Source organism: Pseudorasbora parva, chromosome 3, assembly GCF_024679245.1.
Source record: "Pseudorasbora parva isolate DD20220531a chromosome 3, ASM2467924v1, whole genome shotgun sequence".
Lineage (NCBI taxonomy): Eukaryota > Metazoa > Chordata > Actinopteri > Cypriniformes > Gobionidae > Pseudorasbora > Pseudorasbora parva.
This window is the reverse complement of record NC_090174.1, coordinates 44,942,890-44,969,876: the sequence shown is the minus strand read 5'-3', so window position 1 is coordinate 44,969,876 and position 26,987 is coordinate 44,942,890. Positions and strand designations below refer to the sequence as shown.

Below are 26,987 nucleotides of genomic sequence, written 5' to 3'. Positions count from 1 at the left end.
GTAATTAGATGCTAAGCCAACTGATTGACCAGCAACTCAAGACACCTTGCATTTGCAGGTGGAATTCTCTGTATGACTGCTTGAGTCAGTTGGTATGTCTTCATGAGAAGCTTCCTGGGATCATGACTGCCTTGCAACTTCCATTATTCAGAGAAGTGGAACTTGACTTCATTGATGAATATTGCAGAGTGTTGAAGCCTATTGCTATTTCGATAGATCGCCTTCAAGGGCAAAATGCATGTTTCTATGGTGAGCTTTTACCGACTCTCTTTGCCGTCCAAGCTAAATTACTAGACCGGCAAGCTTCAAACCTGCGGTACTGCTCACACATTTTGCAAGCTACTTTAACTGGCTTTGAGAGGAGATTCAGCAACTTCCTGCAGCCGAAGACAGATGTAAACGAAGCCATCCTTGCTACAGTAACACATCCATTTTTCAAGATGAGGTGGTTGCCTTTGAGACTAACATGTGAGAAGAAGAGGATACATCAACTCATTTTGCATGCAGCTGAAGAGCTTGGTCTTCTGTCAGAGAGTGATGCTGCATCAACAAGCACCACTGACAAAAATGAAGATGACTTCTTTGTCTTCTCTGATCAAGGTAAGGAAATCATTAAATGAGAAGTTATTTGTGTCATATTGTTACCTTGTGTATGAAAGTTTATGAATAACAATGTTTGTTTTTTCTGATTCTATTGTCTTCACTCTCAACAGGAATCGACAACCAGATGGACACAAAGGTCTTACCAAGCCACAGCAAAGCATAGTTAGAGACCCTTCACTTCCTGGAGGACCCCAGAAAGGACCTGGCTTCACTGGACTCGTATCCACTAATCAAGCTGCTCTTTGTGAGATTCAACACCACTCTGCCATCATCAGCACCAGTTGAGCGTCTCTTTTCTTTTGCAGGCATGGTCTACCGCCCTCATAGAAGGGGATTAACTCCTGAATTATTGGAGAAGTTGGTTGTACTTAAAAACAACTAGCCTAAATGAAAATGGTTTAGTTTTCTCGTTTGTAGCATAGTTGTGTTATTGCTACTATTTCTGTTAGTGACATTTAAATAAAGTTCTTCATTAAAGCTCTTAGTGCACATAACATAGATATATGGCTGTTTCCCCTCTCTTAGCCAGTGATGTGAACTTAGCTATACAATACATGCCATTTACGACAGAGGGAGCTATTTCAGGCCCTGTAGTGATTGCCATTTTGAATTTACACATTTCTCATATTGTGTTATTGCTACTATGTGTTATTGACGTTCCAGTAATAAAAAAAGACTTAAGATTATTGTGGGAGTATTTTTGTATTTTCAAAATACTAATTACTTGTATTTTATTTAAATACATTTTTCACATCAGTATTTTGTATTTTATTTTGTTACATTTCATGAGTCAGTATTTGTAGTTTGTAACAAAATAGTTTTTGATGTATTTGTGCCCACCTCTGGGTGTACGCAATACTTGCCCTTGATAAATGCCGCGGCTGAAAACGATCGTCATTAGAATAACACGCCCCTATATATTCAAGTCTCCACCTCCTCCACGCCTTCATTTTACGCCATGGACACATGGAAGACGGCAAAGAAGCGAAACTTCTCCGACGTGGAGACCGGACGCGCTCAATCATCTCACTAGTTCATTAGTCAGGGCACTGATTAGGACATAATTCAATGGGCTGCCTCCCTGATCAGTGTCCTGACAACTGAACTAGTGAGATGATTGAGACGCGCCCATCAAGACCATCACCAGGGAAGTGGAAAAAACCCAGAAATTGTTTTATTTGGGAGTTTAAAGAGTGGGATTAGAGGCACCTACAAAAACAAAATATGGACCCAAATTAGAAGCCTATTTTTAATAGTGTGGAGGTTGAGAAACACACTCCAGCAGTTTAAATAGCTGTTTGGATGACAAATTACCATCACAATGCATTATTTTACAGCACATGTTTTGAAACAATTAGATGTCTTTTCGAGTCTGCATTTACAGGACAGAGTTTAATTGACACGCTCTCTTCAGACATTTCAGGGATGCATTGGTCATGTCCTGGCACAGGTCCACCCTCTGATCAGAATACAGCCCAGTAGCAGGAAGTGTGGTAAATACAAATGATTGATATAGTCCTCCTATTTTTATATACTTAAATGCATATTGCCCACCGTGCTCTGTGTTCCTACAAACACAAGGTAGTGGTGGCACAGTTGCGAGAACCCTTTCATTCCTCTTGCAGCTTTAATGTAGTTTTGTATTTTTTACTTTTTGGGACCTCAGGAAGAGTAGTCACTGCCTAGGTATTGGCTAATGGGGATCCAAATAAACAAATAAACTTAGATCATAGTTGGGAAAGAGCATTCAAGGGTAATTTAACTAATGAGAAATATAATATCATAGCTTTTTTAGGTGTCCTCAAAGGGGGTCCATAAATATATGTCAAATGTGTTGTAAATATCTAATTTTCTTTTAAAGTTATAGCAAAATACATTTATGAGAGCATGGGCTGCATTGATTGGTTTTTTTTTCTTCCAAAATTTTGGCTTTGTTTTGGTCATTATTGTTTAGCTATTGACCTATGTAAGTATTCAAAATTTCCTATTGTGGTTTTGTTTTAATTGGACTAACTGTTTCCTACATTCGCAAAGGTTTTTAGGTGCTAAAGTACACCTTTTTACAAACCATAGGGTGAAACCAGGAATGTTTGGTATTATTGGACTCGGCAAGGATTCAGGAGTCTAAGGAGGTGAATACTGTGAAAAACACTGGCCTGAAAATTCTCAGGCTCCTTCAGGACATTGCGCCAATGAAGTATACTTCCAATATGCCATTGTCCTCATAGACTATCATGGCACCCAGGATAAAGACAATGAATGCCCATTTTCATCTGACTAATGTTTGGGTGCGTGTATTGTCAGTTTCATGAGATTTCCCCTGTTATAGCGCCAACAAGTGATCAATCGTTGCAAATTTTTTCATGTGATCTCAGACTGATCTCACTCACATGTGACCTTAATTTGGTGGAAATATATCGTTCTGTTCACAAGTTATAGCCATTTTATTAAATAAGTTCCCGGTCACATCAAACATTTTGGTTCCCCTTAGCAACCATGAATCAAAATGTTTTAGTTTTTTTTTTGATAATTATTGATATTCTCTCTCCAGAGAACATTTCTGCAGTAGTTTGGTTCCGATCAGTCAAATAAGCTGGGAGTAATTTGCTAAAGTAGGTTTTACAAAAAAACTAAAATATCTCGAAATTGGCGCCTGAAGTGCGAGCAAATCCAAGGAATGCATTTTGTCCGTCTCAAGCCAAGGATTCCAGCGATATAAGACACTTGAGGCTACGCCTTACGCAGTTTCGTACTTTTGATCGCTGTAGCGCCCCCGTCAGGCCGATCGGGGCAGGCTTTGGTGGGGTCTGCAGTCGTTGTGAGTACTACCAGCCCTGAATGTTTCAAGTTTCTACGACTTACGGTTTGGTCTGTTTTAGCAGTTTTAGCTGGAAAATGTTGCATCATGGGGAAATGAACAGTTCCAATAGGGTTTCAGCCTGACGCCTGACTTTGATTGGATTTTACTACCCCTTACCATCAAAATTTTTAGATTTGGCCTCATGATTGTGCCTAGCGACCTATGTTTTCGAACTTCTGACGCTGGTTTCGTCTCGATCGGACCAGTGGTTTCGAAGATATCGGCTAATTTTCTGAAAGCACTAGTTTACAACGGTGCACAAATCATACACCGAAACCTGGCAAGTGTGGTTTCGTTGGACTCGGCAGCGATTCAGGAGTCTAAGGAGATGAGTCCCGTGAAAATAACTGAACCACAGCCAAAGTTATAAGCACTTTTTAAAAAAAATCTCCACTAGGTGGCGCTGTTTTGAAACCTCTCAGGCTTCTTCAGGGCATCGTGGTGATGACCCATACCGAGTTTCGTAGCAATCCGTTCATGCGTTCATAAAATACAGCATTTTGGCACATAATTCAAGATGGCCAACAGCCAAAAAGGCCGACATGGTAAAATTGGATATCAGTCGACTCGGCATGACGTCTCGAATCTGACGAGACCACTTTTGTGATTTTTGGACAAACGGTTCAGCAAAAAAAAAGCAAAAATAGCAATTTTTCCTATCTCCAGGCCAGTAGGTGGCGCTGCACCAAAACGAAGCAGGTTGCCTCAAGACATGCTTGTGCCAACATGTACCAAGTTTGGTCTGAATACGATAAAGCGTTGCGGAGATACAGCCATACGTCTGTTTTTGCAAGCACTACATAAAATTTGTTTGCGCGTTTAACGGAAACGATTTGAAGAATCAACTTGAATTCCATAACTTTTTGTTGACACTGGCTGATGATGATCTGGTTTAATTTTCGTGCAAATCGGACGAACCATCTAGGACAAGTTTGCAAAAGTAGGGTTTTGGGGAAATTCAAAATGGCGGAAAATATAGAATGTCGGAAATGACCTCATAGGGTGCTTTCGGATTGGCCGGAGCTCAGAAATCTGAAGAAAAAGGAATTTTGTTTCGAGCCCTTAAGGTTCAAAAGTTATTTGCATAAACATGAGTCTAACTTTGGACAGGTGGTGGCGCTAGAGGGATTGAGTTAGAGACACCAAAATTGGTGTATTTAATGATGGGACTGCCCTCTATCAGAATGTCAAATCGATACAACTTTCCCACAAAGGGTTCTATGGGCTGCCATAGACCTCCATGGCGGAAGAAGAAAGTGCAACAACGGTTTCAATAGGTGCCTCCGCACCTTCGGTGCTTGGCCCCTAAAAATAAATATCCAAGACATATAGCAAACTCATAAAATATATTTCTTAACCAACCACAGGAAATCCCCTTTCACTCAAATGCTTCCTTAAAATAATACGTTTTGAGTAAGGATTTAAACATATTCAAGGATGGTGCATTTCTAATGTTGGCAGGCAGACAATTCCATAACTTTGGGGCAACTGAAGAGAACGCCCTTTCACCCTTTTTTTTTTGGTGCATTACCGGAACAACTAAAAGACCAGCGTCGGCAGAGCGTAGATTACGTGTCGGAATGTAAGGTGTTAAAAGCTCAGAAAGATATTTAGGAGCAAGTCCATTTAATGCCTTGTATGTCAGCATAAGGATCTTAAAATCAACACAAAATTTCACCGGTAGCCAGTGCAAGGTCTCTAAAATAGGTTTTATATGATCTCTATGTTGTGTCCTAGTCAGAATACGTGCAGCAGAATTTTGTACCCATTGAAGCTTGTGCAGAATAGATTTTGATGCAACTGCTAACAAGGCATTACAGTAATCAATGGAGAAAACCAGAGTATTTATTAATTTTTCAGCTACAGGAAAAGACAGCATGGACCGTAATCTGGATATATTCCTGAGATGAAAAAAAGAAACTTTAACAGTATTACGTACATGAAGATCAAATGTTAGATTAGAATCGAAAATTACTCCCAGGTTTTTTAATTAGGGGCCAAGCACCGAAGGTGCGGAGGCACCTATTGAAATCGTTAGTGTTCCTATTATTAGGGGCCAAGCACCGAAGGTGCGGAGGCACCTATTGAAATCGTTAGTGTTCCTATTATTATTATTCTGCTTCTTCTTCTTCTTCTTCTTCTTCTTCTTCTTCCGCCATAGGAGTCTCTGGCAGCCCATAGAACCGTATGGTAAAAAGTTGTGAAATTTGGCACACTCATAGAGGCCAGTCTGAGCTGTCACTATAGCAAATTTGGTGCCTCTAACTCAATCCCTCTAGCGCCACCACCTGTCCAAAGTTTCACTCATATTTATGCTTATAACTTTTGACCCCTAAGGGCTAGAAACAAAATTCTTTTTTCATCGGATTCCTTGGCTCAAGCCGATTCGATTTCACCCTATGATGTCATTTTCCGGTATGCAAATTTTCCCGCCATTTTGAATTTTCTGAAAAACCTACTTTTTCGAACTCCTCCTAGGCCGTTGCTCCGATTTTCACGAAAATTGAAACAGATCATCTTCAGAGCATGTTGACAAAAAGTTATGGAATTCAAGTTGATTCGTCCAATCGTTTTCAATAAACGCACAAACAAATTTTACGTGGAGGTTGCAAAAACACACTAAAGGCTATATCTCCGCAACGCTTTATCGTATTCAAACCAACCTTGGTACATGTCATCACAAGCATGACTTGAAGCAACATGCAGCGTTTCGGCGCAGCGCCACCTACCTGTCCGGAGATACGAAAAATGCCTATTTTGGCTTATAACTTCTGAACCGTTTATCCAAAAATCATAAAATTGGTCTCATTAGATTCAGGGCGTCATGCCGAGTCGACTGATATCCAATTTTACCATGTCGGCCATTTTGGATGTCGGCCATTTTGAATTATGTGCAAAAATGCTGTATTTTATGAACGCATGAACAGATTGTTATGAAACTTGGTATGGGTCATCACCACGATGCCCTGAAGTAGCCTGAGAAGTTTCGAAACAGCGCCACCTAGTGGAGAATTTTTTTTTTCAAACGCTTATAACTTTGGGTGTGGTTGACATATTTTGATGGGAGTGTGTTTTTTGGTCTCCTGAATCCTTGCCGACTCCAACGATACCAGACTTGCCAGGTTTCGGCATATGGTTTGCGCAGAGTTGTAATTTAGTGCTTAAAAAACATTTGCTGATATCTTCGAAACCGCTAGTCCGATCGAGACGAAACCAGCCTCAGAAGTTCGGAAACATAGGTCGATAGCTATACGCTAATGCCCAAATCTCAAAATATTGATAGTAAGGGGTAGTAAAATCCAATCAAAGTCAGGTGTCAGTCCTTTTTTACGTGTTTTTTCATATAAATGTCTATAACTCCAAAACAAAATGAGATATTTTCACCAAACTTGACACACATATGTATGGGCTCACTATGAGGACACATAAAAAAATTGGTGGGATTGTGCCTCTTGGTGGCGCTATAATAAAACAAAACATGAAATTCCCATTGACTTCAATGCAGTATTATGGTTTAAAATGCCAATGCTATAATTTACGAATGCATTAGCGTATCGTTACAAAACTCGGTATGTGTCTTCCGCTCCATGTCCTGAAGATACTCAAAAAGTTTCGGGGTAGCGCCACCTTGTGGTCAAAAGTTGTAATAAAATGTACAAAAATGCTAATAACTTTTGATTAAATTAGCCTATTGTAATGAGACTGGTCATAATACATTCATTGGCTCATGCCGAGAAGATAGATACCAATTTTGCCATATTTTGCAAACATATCTGTGCTCCGTCTTGTTATTTGTTAAAAATCTACTTTTTCAAACTCATCCTAGACCGTTTGTCCGATTTTCACCAAAATTGATCCGTATCGTCTTCAGACCATGCTGACAAATAGTTATGGATTTCGGATTGATAGACAAAACAGTTTTCATATACCACTGCAACAGAGTTGAGCCATGATGCAAAAATGACTCTTGAGGCTGTATCTCTGCAATGCTTTGACATATTGACACCAAACTTTGCATGTGTCATTGTCATCTCAATCTGACTAAACCACATCAGTTTCGTAACAGTGACACCTATTGGTCGAAAGTGATAAACCATTAAACCATTATTATTGACTGTATTTAAAATTTGACTGCTATTTTGCCTAAAATCAACTTAATAGGTCCTTAATGGCTCATTGTTGCAGTTGGCTTGAGACTTCCAGCCATGCTGGCATGTCTTGTCTTCTTCTTTGCGCTTGGCCCCGATAATGGCTGCTTGCAGCTATATTTAGGGGCCAAGCACCGAAGGTGCGGAGGCACCTATTGAAATTGTTAGTGTTCCTATTATTATTATTCTGCTTCTTCTTCTTCTTCTTCTTCTTCTTCTTCTTCTTCTTCCGCCATAGGAGTCTCTGGCAGCCCATAGAACCGTATGGTAAAAAGTTGTGAAATTTGGCACACTCATAGAGGCCAGTCTGAGCTGTCACTATAGCAAATTTGGTGCCTCTAACTCAATCCCTCTAGCGCCACCACCTGTCCAAAGTTTCACTCATATTTATGCTTATAACTTTTGACCCCTAAGGGCTAGAAACAAAATTCTTTTTTCATCGGATTCCTTGGCTCAAGCCGATTCGATTTCACCCTATGATGTCATTTTCCGGTATGCAAATTTTCCCGCCATTTTGAATTTTCTGAAAAACCTACTTTTTCGAACTCCTCCTAGGCCGTTGCTCCGATTTTCACGAAAATTGAAACAGATCATCTTCAGAGCATGTTGACAAAAAGTTATGGAATTCAAGTTGATTCGTCCAATCGTTTTCAATAAACGCACAAACAAATTTTACGTGGAGGTTGCAAAAACACACTAAAGGCTATATCTCCGCAACGCTTTATCGTATTCAAACCAACCTTGGTACATGTCATCACAAGCATGACTTGAAGCAACATGCAGCGTTTCGGCGCAGCGCCACCTACCTGTCCGGAGATACGAAAAATGCCTATTTTGGCTTATAACTTCTGAACCGTTTATCCAAAAATCATAAAATTGGTCTCATTAGATTCAGGGCGTCATGCCGAGTCGACTGATATCCAATTTTACCATGTCGGCCATTTTGGATGTCGGCCATTTTGAATTATGTGCAAAAATGCTGTATTTTATGAACGCATGAACAGATTGTTACGAAACTTGGTATGGGTCATCACCACGATGCCCTGAAGTAGCCTGAGAAGTTTCGAAACAGCGCCACCTAGTGGAGAATTTTTTTTTTCAAACGCTTATAACTTTGGGTGTGGTTGACATATTTTGATGGGAGTGTGTTTTTTGGTCTCCTGAATCCTTGCCGACTCCAACGATACCAGACTTGCCAGGTTTCGGCATATGGTTTGCGCAGAGTTGTAATTTAGTGCTTAAAAAACATTTGCTGATATCTTCGAAACCGCTAGTCCGATCGAGACGAAACCAGCCTCAGAAGTTCGGAAACATAGGTCGATAGCTATACGCTAATGCCCAAATCTCAAAATATTGATAGTAAGGGGTAGTAAAATCCAATCAAAGTCAGGTGTCAGTCATTTTTTACGTGTTTTTTCATATAAATGTCTATAACTCCAAAACAAAATGAAATATTTTCACCAAACTTGACACACATATGTATGGGCTCACTACGAGGACACATAAAAAAATTGGTGGGATTGTGCCTCTTGGTGGCGCTATAATAAAACAAAACATGAAATTCCCATTGACTTCAATGCAGTATTACGGTTTAAAATGCTAATGCTATAATTTAAGAATGCACTAGTGTATCGTTACAAAACTCGGTATGTGTCTTCCGCTCTATGTCCCGAAGATATTCAAAAAGTTTCGGGGCAGCGCCACCTTGTGGTCAAAAGTTGTAATAAAATGTACAAAAATGCTAATAACTTTTGATTAAATTAACCCATTGTAATGAAACTGGTCATAATACATTCATTGGCTCATGCCGAGAAGATAGATACCAATTTTGCCATATTTTGCAAACATATCTGTGCTCCGTCTTGTTATTTGTTAAAAATCTACTTTTTCAAACTCATCCTAGACCGTTTGTCCGATTTTCACAAAAATTGATCCGTATCGTCTTCAGACCATGCTGACAAATAGTTATGGATTTCGGATTGATAGACAAAACAGTTTTCATATACCACTGCAACAGAGTTGAGCCATGATGCAAAAATTACTCTTGAGGCTGTATCTCTGCAATGCTTTGACATATTGACACCAAACTTTGCATGTGTCATTGTCATCTCAATCTGACTAAACCACATCAGTTTCGTAACAGTGACACCTATTGGTCGAAAGTGATAAACCATTAAACCATTATTATTGACTGTATTTAAAATTTGACTGCTATTTTGCCTAAAATCAACTTAATAGGTCCTTAATGGCTCATTGTTGCAGTTGGCTTGAGACTTCCAGCCATGCTGGCATGTCTTGTCTTCTTCTTTGCGCTTGGCCCCGATAATGGCTGCTTGCAGCTATATTTAGGGGCCAAGCACCGAAGGTGCGGAGGCACCTATTGAAATCGTTAGTGTTCCTATTATTATTCTGCTTCTTCTTCTTCTTCTTCTTCCGCCATAGGAGTCTCTGGCAGCCCATAGAACCGTATGGTAAAAAGTTGTGAAATTTGGCACACTCATAGAGGCCAGTCTGAGCTGTCACTATAGCAAATTTGGTGCCTCTAACTCAATCCCTCTAGCGCCACCACCTGTCCAAAGTTTCACTCATATTTATGCTTATAACTTTTGACCCCTAAGGGCTAGAAACAAAATTCTTTTTTCATCGGATTCCTTGGCTCAAGCCGATTCGATTTCACCCTATGATGTCATTTTCCGGTATGCAAATTTTCCCGCCATTTTGAATTTTCTGAAAAACCTACTTTTTCGAACTCCTCCTAGGCCGTTGCTCCGATTTTCACGAAAATTGAAACAGATCATCTTCAGAGCATGTTGACAAAAAGTTATGGAATTCAAGTTGATTCGTCCAATCGTTTTCAATAAACGCACAAACAAATTTTACGTGGAGGTTGCAAAAACACACTAAAGGCTATATCTCCGCAACGCTTTATCGTATTCAAACCAACCTTGGTACATGTCATCACAAGCATGACTTGAAGCAACATGCAGCGTTTCGGCGCAGCGCCACCTACCTGTCCGGAGATACGAAAAATGCCTATTTTGGCTTATAACTTCTGAACCATTTATCCAAAAATCATAAAATTGGTCTCATTAGATTCAGGGCGTCATGCCGAGTCGACTGATATCCAATTTTACCATGTCGGCCATTTTGGATGTCGGCCATTTTGAATTATGTGCAAAAATGCTGTATTTTATGAACGCATGAACAGATTGTTATGAAACTTGGTATGGGTCATCACCACGATGCCCTGAAGTAGCCTGAGAAGTTTCGAAACAGCGCCACCTAGTGGAGAATTTTTTTTTTCAAACGCTTATAACTTTGGGTGTGGTTGACATATTTTGATGGGAGTGTGTTTTTTGGTCTCCTGAATCCTTGCCGACTCCAACGATACCAGACTTGCCAGGTTTCGGCATATGGTTTGCGCAGAGTTGTAATTTAGTGCTTAAAAAACATTTGCTGATATCTTCGAAACCGCTAGTCCGATCGAGACGAAACCAGCCTCAGAAGTTCGGAAACATAGGTCGATAGCTATACGCTAATGCCCAAATCTCAAAATATTGATAGTAAGGGGTAGTAAAATCCAATCAAAGTCAGGTGTCAGTCCTTTTTTACGTGTTTTTTCATATAAATGTCTATAACTCCAAAACAAAATGAGATATTTTCACCAAACTTGACACACATATGTATGGGCTCACTACGAGGACACATAAAAAAATTGGTGGGATTGTGCCTCTTGGTGGCGCTATAATAAAACAAAACATGAAATTCCCATTGACTTCAATGCAGTATTATGGTTTAAAATGCTAATGCTATAATTTACGAATGCATTAGCGTATCGTTACAAAACTCGGTATGAGTCTTCCGCTCCATGTCCTGAAGATACTCAAAAAGTTTCGGGGTAGCGCCACCTTGTGGTCAAAAGTTGTAATAAAATGTACAGAAATGCGAATAACTTTTGATTAAATTAACCCATTGTAATGAAACTGGTCATAATACAGTCAATGGCTCATGCCGAGAACATGGATACCAATTGTGCCATATTTTGCAAACCTATCTGTCCTCCGTCTTGTTATTTGTTAAAAACCTACTTTTTCAAACTCATCCTAGACCGTTTGTCCGATTTTCACCAAAATTGATCCGTATCGTCTTCAGACCATGCTGACAAATAGTTATGGATTTCGGATTGATAGACAAAACAGTTTTCATATACCACTGCAACAGAGTTGAGCCATGATGCAAAAATTACTCTTGAGGCTGTATCTCTGCAATGCTTTGACATATTGACACCAAACTTTGCATGTGTCATTGTCATCTCAATCTGACTAAACCACATCAGTTTCGTAACAGTGACACCTATTGGTCGAAAGTGATAAACCATTAAACCATTATTATTGACTGTATTTAAAATTTGACTGCTATTTTGCCTAAAATCAACTTAATAGGTCCTTAATGGCTCATTGTTGCAGTTGGCTTGAGACTTCCAGCCATGCTGGCATGTCTTGTCTTCTTCTTTGCGCTTGGCCCCGATAATGGCTGCTTGCAGCTATATTTATTATTCTGCTTCTTCTTCTTCTTCTTCTTCCGCCATAGGAGTCTCTGGCAGCCCATAGAACCGTATGGTAAAAAGTTGTGAAATTTGGCACACTCATAGAGGCCAGTCTGAGCTGTCACTATAGCAAATTTGGTGCCTCTAACTCAATCCCTCTAGCGCCACCACCTGTCCAAAGTTTCACTCATATTTATGCTTATAACTTTTGACCCCTAAGGGCTAGAAACAAAATTCTTTTTTCATCGGATTCCTTGGCTCAAGCCGATTCGATTTCACCCTATGATGTCATTTTCCGGTATGCAAATTTTCCCGCCATTTTGAATTTTCTGAAAAACCTACTTTTTCGAACTCCTCCTAGGCCGTTGCTCCGATTTTCACGAAAATTGAAACAGATCATCTTCAGAGCATGTTGACAAAAAGTTATGGAATTCAAGTTGATTCGTCCAATCGTTTTCAATAAACGCACAAACAAATTTTATGTGGAGGTTGCAAAAACACACTAAAGGCTATATCTCCGCAACGCTTTATCGTATTCAAACCAACCTTGGTACATGTCATCACAAGCATGACTTGAAGCAACATGCAGCGTTTCGGCGCAGCGCCACCTACCTGTCCGGAGATACGAAAAATGCCTATTTTGGCTTATAACTTCTGAACCGTTTATCCAAAAATCATAAAATTGGTCTCATTAGATTCAGGGCGTCATGCCGAGTCGACTGATATCCAATTTTACCATGTCGGCCATTTTGGATGTCGGCCATTTTGAATTATGTGCAAAAATGCTGTATTTTATGAACGCATGAACAGATTGTTATGAAACTTGGTATGGGTCATCACCACGATGCCCTGAAGTAGCCTGAGAAGTTTCGAAACAGCGCCACCTAGTGAAGAATTTTTTTTTTCAAACGCTTATAACTTTGGGTGTGGTTGACATATTTTGATGGGAGTGTGTTTTTTGGTCTCCTGAATCCTTGCCGACTCCAACGATACCAGACTTGCCAGGTTTCGGCATATGGTTTGCGCAGAGTTGTAATTTAGTGCTTAAAAAACATTTGCTGATATCTTCGAAACCGCTAGTCCGATCGAGACGAAACCAGCCTCAGAAGTTCGGAAACATAGGTCGATAGCTATACGCTAATGCCCAAATCTCAAAATATTGATAGTAAGGGGTAGTAAAATCCAATCAAAGTCAGGTGTCAGTCATTTTTTACGTGTTTTTTCATATAAATGTCTATAACTCCAAAACAAAATGAAATATTTTCACCAAACTTGACACACATATGTATGGGCTCACTACGAGGACACATAAAAAAATTGGTGGGATTGTGCCTCTTGGTGGCGCTATAATAAAACAAAACATGAAATTCCCATTGACTTCAATGCAGTATTACGGTTTAAAATGCTAATGCTATAATTTAAGAATGCACTAGTGTATCATTACAAAACTCGGTATGTGTCTTCCGCTCTATGTCCCGAAGATATTCAAAAAGTTTCGGGGCAGCGCCACCTTGTGGTCAAAAGTTGTAATAAAATGTACAAAAATGCTAATAACTTTTGATTAAATTAGCCTATTGTAATGAGACTGGTCATAATACATTCATTGGCTCATGCCGAGAAGATAGAGACCAATTTTGCCATATTTTGCAAACATATCTGTGCTCCATCTTGTTATTTGTTAAAAATCTACTTTTTCAAACTCATCCTAGACCGTTTGTCCGATTTTCACCAAAATTGATCCGTATCGTCTTCAGACCATGCTGACAAATAGTTATGGATTTCGGATTGATAGACAAAACAGTTTTCATATACCACTGCAACAGAGTTGAGCCATGATGCAAAAATTACTCTTGAGGCTGTATCTCTGCAATGCTTTGACATATTGACACCAAACTTTGCATGTGTCATTGTCATCTCAATCTGACTAAACCACATCAGTTTCGTAACAGTGACACCTATTGGTCGAAAGTGATAAACCATTAAACCATTATTATTGACTGTATTTAAAATTTGACTGCTATTTTGCCTAAAATCAACTTAATAGGTCCTTAATGGCTCATTGTTGCAGTTGGCTTGAGACTTCCAGCCATGCTGGCATGTCTTGTCTTCTTCTTTGCGCTTGGCCCCGATAATGGCTGCTTGCAGCTATATTTTAGATTGGAACTGTATAACAGAGCTATCTACATGCAAGGCTACAGGTTTCACTCTGCGTAACTGGTAGGGCGAACCAATAAACAACAGTTCTGTCTTATCACTATTTAGACATAGAAAATTAGCAGACATCCAATTTTTTATATCTGTGATACAGTCAGAAAGATGTGCAGCAGCCATATTAACATCAGAATTTGAGTGAATGTATATCTGGGTGTCATCAGCATAAAAATTAAAATCAAGACCAAGAGACCTCAAAAGTTGGCCAAGAGGAAAAATATAAAGGCTAAAAAGTAAAGGACCTAAAATTGAACCCTGAGGTACACCATATTTTTCCACGCCAACCTCAGATCTGCAGCCACCCAGCACAACGAATTGTTTGCGATCTGAAAAATAAGACTTAAACCAGCTCAGAGCAGAGTCAGATACACCAAAGACAGACTTTAAACGAGAAAGTAAGGTACAATGATCAATAGTGTCAAAAGCGGCACTGAGATCAAGCAAAATCAATATTGATAAGCGTCCGGAATCGGAATCCATCAAGAAGTCATTTGTGACTTTAACTAATGCTGTCTCAGTGCTATGCATTTTACGGAAGCCAGATTGAAGAGGTTCAAAGAGGTTATTTGCAGACAAATAAGAGAGCAATTGTGATGCAACAATACGTTCTAAGATTTTAGCCATAAAAGGCAGATTAGAGATGGGACGGAAATTTGTTAGGTTCTCAAAGTCATGGCTATTTGTTTTTGGAACAGGGGTAACAGCGGCAACTTTAAGTGCTGATGGCACAACACCGGAAGACAGAGAATCATTTATAATATTTAAAACAGCTGGACACAATGAAGAAAAGCATGACTGAAACAACTTAGATGGTATAGGATCAACAAGCATGGAATTTTTATGACAGCCATCAATCAGTCAATCAATCATATTTTAACATAAAGGTGCCCTTTATCCCTCTCTACAGTTCTTTCCTTGTGAGTCATTTGTTTAAAAAGGTGCTTTAAATCTCTTGACAAACTAAAAGATGTAAATTACATTTATATGCATTCTAAATAAAATATATAGATTTTACTTAATGTCAACTTGCTTATTTTGCTCAAGATAAGGATTTATTAAGTCCATGTTATGCAAACAAGAAATTATGCTTCTAGCCACAGCTGGAGAGCAGTTGTTCCAACCACACAACGTTGGAACTATGATTTCAGGAAATGCAGACTCGTTGACCTATGCTGATAATGACTGAACTTGCGCCCATATTTGGACTCTCACAAGGAACAAGGAAGTCTCCTTCACACACACTCAGATACACACACCAATCAGGCAATTCACATGCAAGGGACGATTTGCACATACACATTCAAGGATCAACTTTAATTTTGCATTTGAAAATAAGATACTTTTGTGTGGTGGTCGAATGGTAGACATTTGAACTTTATAACAGCGTTAAATTTGATTTTCCATGTATATTTCCACCATGTATATTTCCTTGTCCGCTGTAGAGTAATGCATGGAGTCTTGTGATGGGTTGTTAAGCCAGCCAATCAGATTTCAGCAGTCTCATCTCTGATTGGCTGGAATTATGTCATATTATGTTGAGTTGTGTTGAGCAAGAGCCGTCGGTCAGAGCAGGTATCGGAGCGCAGGCAAACGAGACGTTGCGCATGCTAAAGAACGTCGGCGCACTTCCAAATAAACTTATTTTAAATGAAAAATGTATTTTCGTTCGCTCTAAATACTTTATTTGTGAGACGAAAAATTCTCCGCAACACTTGTATGTGCAGAATTGTGTAACCCCATATGCCATATTACAAGAGCAGCTTATTTCTGAGACCACACGCGGGAGAATTGCTCTCGGCACATTATATTACGCGCTCGCGCACATATATCAATGTACTTTTGCGCAATAATGCGCTCTCGACATTTGACAGGAAAATAACGCGATACCTATAGAGTCCATTTTTGTTTGTTTTACGTGTTTTTAGAGTTATACTGTGTGGCGGAGGGGGCGTGGTTTCGCGAGGTCTGTAATGGGAGAGAAGGTACAGGTCAGAGCGGGGAGTAAGTAGGTCAAGTGCAAATGAGTAACACCTGTGTCTAATTGCAGTAGTTGGCGTGGAGAGACAGCACAAAAGCCGCTGCGGGAGGAGAGGAAGAGAGAGAGTTTGGACTGGGACTAGTCGATCACCCTGAGCCCGAGACGATATAGAGGGAATGCACGTGACGTCATCGTCAGCTGGAGTGACTGTGATTACGCCCCGCTGAGTGGCAGAAAGACTGAGAGGCAGCATTGGTTTACAGGGCGAATGCAGCAAAAACACACAAAACCAGGCCCTGCGCCAGAAGGGGGGTAGGGGGAGGCTTGTCCACGGACCGCATAGACATTGCTGTTCTGAGCTTGAGACGGACTTGATAATAGCGTGTCATTTTCTCACTCAAACCACTGCCACCTGCTGCTTTTAGGGTGAAAAACTGCCCATAACTGCTTGTCTGTGATCTGTAATCCTCTGTAAGAATTCGTAATAATTGCATATTATCAGCGAAAAGGAGCTAGCAAAAGATCCAGTGTGTATCTGTATTTGCACTCGTCAAATGATTACATTTCCAATGTGTTTTCGCCTCGGTGAGTAATGTAGCCAATCACAGACATGTTTGTAGACTTCTACAATGGAATTGGCCAATCACAAGTGTTGAATTTGGAATCACTCACCGCTCGAACGTTTGTCCAGGCGCTGAGTTCAGTTAAACACGCGCAGCAAATCCTCTGTAAGTGCAGACATTGTGAAAATAAGAGATTCATTGTATACCAACATCACTGCGGAACTTTGTGAGATTGCATTTATTGAATGAGTAACTTGTAAAGTTGTTTACAAATGTGTACGCGAAAGCACGGTATACGGAATAATTAAAGATATTAAAAGACATGTTTGTCTTTTCATCCAGAAATGTAAGGCAAATGTTTGATCACAATAATTTGGAACCACAGTTTCCAAAAAACCCTTCACTCGATTGGGATGTTCTCTTTTATTCTGGAGCCTGATAAAATTGGTATAAATGTGTTTAATATTGCAAAATATGCTCTAAAAATACAGTCACTACACTTTCCGTCTAGAATAAAAGAGAACATCCCAATCGAGTGAAGGGATTTGTGGAAACAGTGATCTCTACCCAGCAGGCACAGGACTTCAGAGTAATGTCTACATCCAACGTCGGACGGACATTGTATTTTGGTTGAAAATGAAAATCGGGTTGACGTCAGAACCCAACGTCAGACAGACATTGTATTTTGGTTGAAAATGAAAATCAGGTTGATGTCAGAACCCAACGTCAGAGTGACGTCTACATCCAACGTTGGACGGACGTTGTAATTTGGTTGAAAATGAAAATCGGGTTGATGTCAGAACCCAACATCAGAGTGACGTCTACATCCAACGTCGGACGGACGTTGTATTTTGGTTGAAAATGAAATCGGGTTGACGTCAGAACCCAACGTCAGAGTGAGGTCTACATCCAACGTCGGACGGATGTTGTATTTTGGTTGAAAATGAAAATCGGATTGACGTCAGAACCCAATGTCAGAGTGACGTCTACATCCAACATCAGACAGACATTGTATTTTGGTTGAAAATGAAAATCGGGTTGACGTCAGAACCCAACGTCAGAGTGACGTATACATCCAATGTCGGACGGACGTTGTATTTTGGTTGAAAATGAAAATTGGGTTGACGTCAGAACCCAACATCAGAGTGACGTCTACATCCAATTTCGGACAGACGTTGTATTTTGGTTGAAAATGAAAATCGGATTGACGTCAGAACCCAACGTCAGAGTGACGTCTACATCCAACATCAGACAGACATTGTATTTTGGTTGAAAATGAAAATCGGGTTGACGTCAGAACCCAACGCCAGAGTGACGTATACATCCAATGTCGGACGGACGTTGTATTTTGGTTGAAAATGAAAATTGGGTTGACGTCAGAACCCAACATCAGAGTGACGTCTACATCCAATTTCGGACAGACGTTGTATTTTGGTTGAAAATGAAAATCGGGTTTTCAACCCGATTTTCAACCCGATTTTCATTTTCAACCAAAATACAACGTCTATCCAACGTTGGGGTCCAACGTCAATCTGACGTCATACTGACGTCCTGTGCCTGCTGGGTAGCTTTCCTCTCTTGTCAACATTAGCACGGCGCGCGCTGTCACGTCATGTAAGGACGCACACTTACAGTTTTTTCTGAATGCTTAAGCGCTAACTGTGATTCTTGTAGCACAATTTCTAAAACTATTAATACGTATTGGAAAACCACTCACTGAGTTTGCAAAACTAAAAGCACAAACACTGCTTTGCACTCAGTTTGCAATTTTGTAACACACACTTTGCAAAACTGTAGGCACAATTCACTGCACAACACTCTTTTTGCAGAACTTTAAACACAACCACTCAATTACCAAATTTCCAACACACTCCTAGCAAAATTATACACATGTATGGCTATCATTAATACTATTTTGCCAACTGTCTGGCACACTTTCACATGTGAAAACTGTTTTAGATAATTAGTTTACTTTGCAATCAGCCTAAGCACTATAAATAAGCCACAGGTAAGCTGTCTGTGTGGAGTACAATGGAAGGAGCAGTAAGAGTGAGAATCAGAGGAGGCAAAGGGAGAGGACGTGGAGGTGGAGGAAGAGGAGAAAGAGGACGCGGAGGTGAAGAAAGAGGAGGAAGAGGAGGAAGAGGATGCAGAGGTGAAGAAGTAGGAGAAGGAGGAAGAGGATGTGGAGGTGTAGAAGTAGGAGGAAGAGGACGTGGAGTTGAAGAAGTGAGAGGTTTAGAGGAAGAGGACAAGGAGGAGCAAGAAGAGGACGAGGAGGGGGAAGAGGAAGGGTAAGAAGAGTAAGAAATAGAATAACTGATGACATCAGAGCTACAATAGTGGACCATGTCATCAACCATGGGATAACCTTGAGGGAAGCTGGCCAACGGGTTCAGCCTAAGTTGAGCCGCTACACTGTGGCAAGCATCATTCGGATATTTCAAAATGAGAATCGGTAAGTACTTTGTAGCACTGCCATACTCTAATGTGAAACACAACAGTACCATACATGCAAAAATACTGAAACTGTTACTTTACAGAATTGCTAGACGTCCAGATGCTGGGGGCAGAGGAAGAATGTTCACTCCAGAGCAAGAGACCCATATAGTGAACATGGTGATTGCCAATAATGCCATATGACTGCACAAAATACAGCAGTGCATAATTGATAATGACACTATCTTTCAAAATATACACAGTGTAAGCATTTCTGCACTAAGTCGTGTACTTGCGCGCCACAGATAAAAATGAAGCAAATTTACAGAGTTCCTTTCGAGAGGAACACAGAATGTGTAAAGCAACTGCAATATGACTATGTGCAGGTAAGCTATAGTGTCATTGGTTCTGAATTTGGAAGTGCATACTGTAGTGCTGGGCATGGGCCCGATCTGTTGCATTTGTTTCGTATTGTCCAGAGAGTGATGGAACTAGAAGCAGATGCCATGGGACATGATCTACTTTTTGTAGATGAGGCCGGTTTTAACTTCAGTAAAACCAGGATACGTGGCAGGAACATTATTGGACACCGTGCTGTCATCAATGTCCCAGGACAACGTGGTGGTAACATAACCATGTGTGCAGCTATAAGCCAAAATGGTGTTGTTCACCATCATGCAACCATAGGCCCATACAACACTGCACACATTATTGCATTCCTGGACACCTTACATGACATGCTCACTGTTCAGAGACCAAAGCATACCCGATATGTCATCATATGGGACAATGTTACTTTCCATAGGGCTGCTTTGGTCCACAACTGGTTTACAGACCACTCATTCTTCATGGCACTCAACCTCCCTCCATACTCTCCATTCTTAAATCCCATCGAGGAGTTCTTCACTGCCTGGCGCTGGAAAGTGTAAGAGCGTCATCCTCATCAACAGGTAGCCCTTTTACAGGCAATGGAGGAGGCATGTGGAGATAATGACCAGGCATCATGTCAGGCCTGGATACGGCATTCAAGGAGATATTTTCCCCGGTGCCTTGGACTGGAGGATATCGCATGGGATGTGGACGAACTTTTGTGGCCGGACCCAGAAAGACAACATGATGTAGGCTGATTGTTTGTTTTTGTTTTTTTGTGAAATTACTATTTTGTGTTCTGACTTTGTCTTGGTTTTGATGAGTGTGAATAAACACCAATACTTGAAGTTTGGATCCTTGTATGTTTACATGACACTATGACAGAAGTATGACCTCAAATTGACATCTGCACACAGAGAAAGCAAAAGCCAAATTTGTTTTGTATTCATACCATCAGTGTGTAGTTGGCACATTGTGTGCTTAGTAGATCATGGCTTGTGTTTACTGTTTGATACAAAAACACAATTTTTATGAAGGCGTGAAGAGTTTATCTAGCTGTGTTCGCTTTTGCAAGAGAACTACAATGTTTTGATAATTGGGTGAAGTATTTGTGTGTAGAGTTTTGCAAAAATAGCCGATAGTTACAAAAATTGTGCTTGAGCAATCAGAAAAAAATGTAAAAGTAATCGGTCAGGTCGTTTACATGATGAAAAATATAGACTGTAAAAAAATTAATTAATAACGAGTATGGAAGAGATTCAAGCTGTGCTGCTTTTGCTGGTTATGTATAGGTTTACTAAAGAGGAAATTAACAACGACAGAAAAGAGCACTGGAGATTCAGCAGAATGCAGCATATTCAGAAAGCTTGTAAAGCTAGATTTAAAATGACAATGTATATTATTATCAGCTATTATGGACATTGCACATGAGATGGCTGAGACGAACGCGCGCCATCAGACAGACACAAAGACTGATATTTACTGAACGTAGTCCGAACCTCGCAAAAGACTTTTAAAAATGCTGGTTGAAATAAAATGCTGCGTGAGCTCAACCAATCAGCATGTTCAGCGCCCAAGTCCCGCCCTCGAAAGTTCCTGAACTTTGAAAAAGTACTACTTCACGAACAGGGCCGATTGGAGGGGGAAATATTTACCCGGAACATCGTTTAGACCCTGGTTCCTGCGGTCAAAACACACCGAGTACCACCCAAAGTTCCTGGTTCCTGGGTAAAGTTCCTGCGGTGGAAATGCGGCTTAAATTATTGTTTAATCTTACTTGTGAAATGTAATCCCATGCGATCTGGTATCCAGGGCCGTACCCACCATTGAGGTCCCCGAGGTCCGGACCTCTGTAATTCTCCGAGGTGTACATAATAGAAGTTGCAAAATAATAGCCTATTAAGGTGCCGTGTACAAACAGGTGTTCTCGCCTCGCCCGGCGTGTTTTCAATCGTTTCCAATGGATGCGCCGCACTTTTCAATAGCGCCAACAGCTGGCAGGTTTTGTCCATTTTTACGCGTTGAGCGTCCACAGTTCAACTTTGGGTAAACATCAATGTCCAATCACAGTGGAGGAGAGGCGGGACAAATGCCACAACCACCAACCGGCGCTTCGAACAATGACTGATGTTTGACATCACAACACCGCGAGAGCGCTTAATAATCAAGGATGCAAACTAATAATGTTTTCTTGACCTGGTTTTCTTGGAAGCCTTAAGTAAATTTACATTTATACTTAGTTTTACATTTACAACTTAGTTTTTACCGATACAGACGAAAATGAAAAGACTTTGAAAAGAGAAAAGATACAGGGCAAGAGAAGGAGACTGAGGAAAAAAGAAAGAGAGATGATGGCAATGAGACAGAAAGAGCAGGTAGCTCACTGTGCTCAGAATTTAAAATACATTAGCCTACAATATATTCCTAATTGCTACACATAATGGCCCTCATTTATCAATCTTGCGTAGAAACAGGTGTATATGTTGGCGTAAGATTATGCTTACACTCCTCTCATCGCCTGATTTATGAAGCTGTGCGCACCTCTGCAATCCAGGTTTACGCAATACTTGCCCTTTATAAATGCCGCGGCTGTAAACGATCATCATTAGAATAACACGCTCCTATATTCAAGTCTCCGCCTCCCCCACGCCTTCATTTTACGCCATGGACACACGGAAGACGGCAAAGAAGCGAAACTTCTCTGGCGTGGAGATCGGGCGCGTCTCAATCATCTTACTAGTCCACTAGTCAGGGCACAATTTTAACTTCAACAGTCACACATTCCAAGACATTATCAATTGTTGTTGACATATAATTCACTAGATTGCATTGTAAATTAGAATCCACATAAATAGCAACTCCACCTACTTTTTTGTCTTCCCTATTCATTACAAACAGTTCATATCCATCCAGCTCTACATCCGATACCTTATCCTTATCTAGCCATGTTTCAGAAACAGCCACTATACTAAACTTTGGGAAACTATTTAAATAGTCTTTTATTTTAGCAAATTTTTTCCATAGATTTCTACTATTGAAGTGTATTACAGAAAAAGATTGTTTCATATTGACTTTACTATTAAATTGTTCTTCTGTATAATATTGAAAATTTGGTTCATTATAAAGATAGGTTTCTGGATCAATTTCTCTCTCAATATCATACTTGTTGGGTCTAATAAATTTACAATTTTGTCTTATGCAATTATGCAAGTCAAACAATATATCGGATGTGTCAAATAAATCTATGTTATCAACTTCATGAATGCCTGAATTAGAAATTATATCATTTTCAGGGTCTGTACAACTCATTACTAATATTCAGACCTAATCCTTCGTACCCCATCCCCACAATCAAAATAACGAACATAAGAAAATAGATAAATGAAATGACTACAAGAAAAAAATTAAAATAAAAAACAAAACCAAGTAAATAAACATTATGCTGATAAATATCCAATACATTTACACTATATGAGAGATGAGCGTTGGTCTTTAAGTCATTAAACAGACTATTCTTAACAAAAATCTTATATCCAAGTTTATAGGCGTTTCTTTTAACACAAAAAGCATCTTAGAGATAATCAACTTAACATTAGTTAAAGTAATCTTAGTGTAACACAATGTATTTAGCAATGTCTCCATAATGTTCATTTAAACTTTCCCAGATCGACGATTTCCCTTACCGAAATCACTCTTGCTTCTTCTGGCGTTCCATTTAATCGAATCATCACATGACCATTTCTACTCCACATTGCTTGAATCTTGTTTTGCTTTCGTAAACTCTGTGCTTGTCTCGCAATATCAGCATTCTTTTTGGTAAGGTGTTCATTGATGTACACCCCAGTCCCTTTAAGCTTCCGGGCCTGGCGCAGTAGTTCAACTTTGTTTCTTCTGCTCACAAAACGAACTACTATTGCTGGTTTGGCAGTGTGGTTCTTTCTAGGAAGTACGTGACAAGCCGATATATCCTCCGTTTTAATGCTGATGCTCTTACTTGCGAGGTATGTTACAACCTGCCGCTCTAGTGTTTGTAGCTCGTCAGACTAGTGTACCGTTATACATAGATGATCTCATTGGTTATACGTTGTACAACAATGGCGTCCGTTAGCGCATTTGAATGACGAAGCACGCGAACGTGTTGTTTACTGATGTTTACTCACGCGACAACAGCATAAACATTTGAAGCAGTTTTACTCACCGGCTGCTTCCAAAGCAGGACCGAACCTTTAACGCTGGGACCGCGCCATCAAAAACACACTTCTTTGGTATGATTTGGTAAAGTCCTGCCAGCAGTGGAGATCCACTTTGCGACGCGACTGAATCGATGTTGTGAAGCTTTCCGTCATTTCTGCGTTCAAAACGGTTCAAATTGTAATGATACAGAGGCAGAAACTAGTTCTTGTCTTAAGCAGGATTAGAACCCGGTCCCCTGGACACAGAGCTGATGTGCTTCCTGAGTGAGCTAACTCAAGGTTGGGGATTTTGAGACCCAAGTGCAGAAGAAAGGGCAAAAATATTGAGGAAACGAGTGGCATAAACTTCAAGTAGCTTTTACTTTGTAGATTGATCAAAAACAAAGTACAAACAAACAAAAAACTAGCATCAAAGCTTTCAATGGTCACAAAAAGGAAAACAAAACAAGCACAATGGCTCATAAAAAAGACTCACGGAATGCACTGGGATACACTGGTAGGTAGGCACAAGACTGAACAAAAAACAATGACTGAAGACAAACTTAAATAGGCCCTAACACAGGTGAGTATCATCAACATTGATTGTTAAGTAAAATAAAGAGTTCTTGCTGATGGTTTCCCCCTGGCAACTGGGAGGAGGATTGCAGGCAAAAGACCTCCTGCGCCCCCTTGTGACTGGGAGCCATGCCACTGATCATGGCAGGAGTGTGACCCCTAGTGGCTGGAGGAAGTATTGCTGGCTAAAGTCTTACACAAATGCAGCGCTGCCTTCCCGGAATGCTGTGCTGAAGCATTGAAGTCGCTCAACGTCAACCATAGGAATAAAGTGGAGCATGGCGCAACTTTAGGGCGTGTCAGACGTGTTCACGCATGACTGGATCTGCACCTGAGAGTGTTTATGGGCGTGCATTTCCTCTCTCGCTCTAGTCACGCACGCGCGCCCTACCGGGAGAAGAGCCGCTCTGTTCACGTCAAGTCGAGCCATACTCGGAAAAAAACTCTCCGAAACTTGTGAGAAACCGGAAGGAGAATTTTTAACACCAAAATACTCCATCAAACGTCCAACATTTGTTTTTGAAACTTTGTCTATGTTTAGGATGGGAATTTAGGAAGTCTTTAACAGTGTAAAAAGCTCAGTATGCATGAAACAGCATTTCACCCCCCCTTTAATATATCAATGTTATATGTTCAAATAATGTTCTCTACATAATGTAAATCACAAAAATTTACTTTAGCTAGGTTTTCAAAGACGGAGTCACACATATGTCGTCTTTGGCTCAATTTAACAACAAAACAGATTTTCTGATTTTCTAATTTGGAGTCATTTAACATTTAACCAGATTCTCATTTATAAAATTCTGTTGTCTTCTTAAAATAATTTGTACTACACACTGACATGGTTTTAAAGCTACAGTTATCTGATTCTTTGATTTTCTTATGTCTTAAAATGCATATGTAAAGGAGGTAAATGTTTTTTTTTTTCAAACCCTCCAAAATTTATATTTGGACCTGGGTTTTTAGAAAATCCTGGGTACGGCCCTGCTGGTATCAATATTGCGTTATTGCAACCGTAAGCTGCACGAAATACGGGCATAATTGCTCGCTCTCCGTTGACTCCGATTGACTCTGAATGCTAGCGTTGAGTGGAGAGACCCAACCAATAAGGCGGCGACGCTGGATCACGCTCCAGCACGTCATGAGGCGTCTATGTATATTATGTCTATGCACAAAACAATGAGTAGATAGACTGCAGGTGTGTACAATGAAGGTAACCATAACAACTGATATGACAACAAGGAGAGACAGAAACCAAACAGGAAAAGAACATAGAAACAATGAAAACAGAAGGCACTTCAACATAAAAGTCCATACTAAACAAAAGACCCAGAGCTGGGATCGTGACACATAGCAATAAAAATAAAAATAAAATAAAAACATCCAGTTACTGAGATGTCAGTCAACAGGAGAAGAAAGGAATTGTTTCACATTTTGGAGTTTATTCCTGTATTATGTCCTGTATTTTTTTCTCGGTCACCAGCATCTAGTTTTTTTTTTTTAAAAATGCTCACTGTAGCACTACTTAGTTTTGGGTGTATTATTAATAATAAAAAAGTAATAATAATAATAAAAAATATTTCAGCCAACCTTTTCAATGTCGTTTGTGTACATGCAGTATACCTTTAAAAAAACAATTCTATATATTTGATCTAATATGTTTATGACCAGATGGTTCCTTTTGTATACAACAAAATGAAAGTTTGTAATATTTTTTAAATTAGTTTAAAGTATTTTGTAAAATGAATAGTAAATGATTAATAATAATAATAATCCATAGATAATTATAATTATAGTAATTATGTGATTTTTCATCAGTCCAATTATGCCTTTCTAAACCTTTTCGGTAACACTTTGCAAAACGTTTCATTTGTTAACTACATTAGATAACATGAACTAATAATGAACTGCACTTTTAAAGCATTTATTAATCTATTCTAATATTAATTTAAACATTTACTAATACATTTTAAAAATCAAAATGTGTATTTGTTAACATTGGTTAATGCACTGTGAACTAACATGAACAGCTGTATTTTTTTTAACTAATGGTAAGAAAGATTAACAAAGACGGTATACTTCCTCATGATTAGCTCATGTTAATACATCAACTAATGTTAACAAATGATACCTTATTGTAAAGTGTTACCACAGTTTCACTACTGATGGCAAAATAGTAAATACATACCCAGATGTTGAGAGGCCAGCCAACATGAGAAGAAAGATATTAGCATTTTGAAGACGTTTCATTATTCCTGAATTACGTTCGGTGTCCTTATTCACTCAGAGAACTGAATATGCGACTGATGAAGAAAGCAAGAGAGCAATAATGGGAGGAGGTATGTATTGCTACCATGACAATAACCTTATGACTGTTATAGGAAGCTAATCTCAGTTGTTTCTACTTCCTGTAGGACTGGTAGATCAAGGTGTAGAGACCCAGGCGAATCAAACACACAATCGCCAGTTACATTTAACAAATATGTTTTGAATGGTATGTGCTTAAAAACAGACCTTCCCCC

General features: G+C 39.7%; 1 protein-coding gene across 1 annotated transcript in view; it reads right to left on the bottom strand.

The window, feature by feature from the left end:
• The window catches only part of LOC137071274 (globoside alpha-1,3-N-acetylgalactosaminyltransferase 1-like), an 85,266-nt gene extending 58,484 nt beyond the window's left edge, over positions 1 to 26,782 (bottom strand). Inside the window, exon 1 of the mRNA XM_067439123.1 lies at positions 26,654 to 26,782. Coding sequence (XP_067295224.1) covers positions 26,654 to 26,715 — 62 coding nt within the window. The 5' untranslated portion in view covers positions 26,716 to 26,782. The remainder of the gene's footprint in view (positions 1 to 26,653) is intronic.
• Between the last annotated feature and the right edge of the window lie 205 nt (positions 26,783 to 26,987).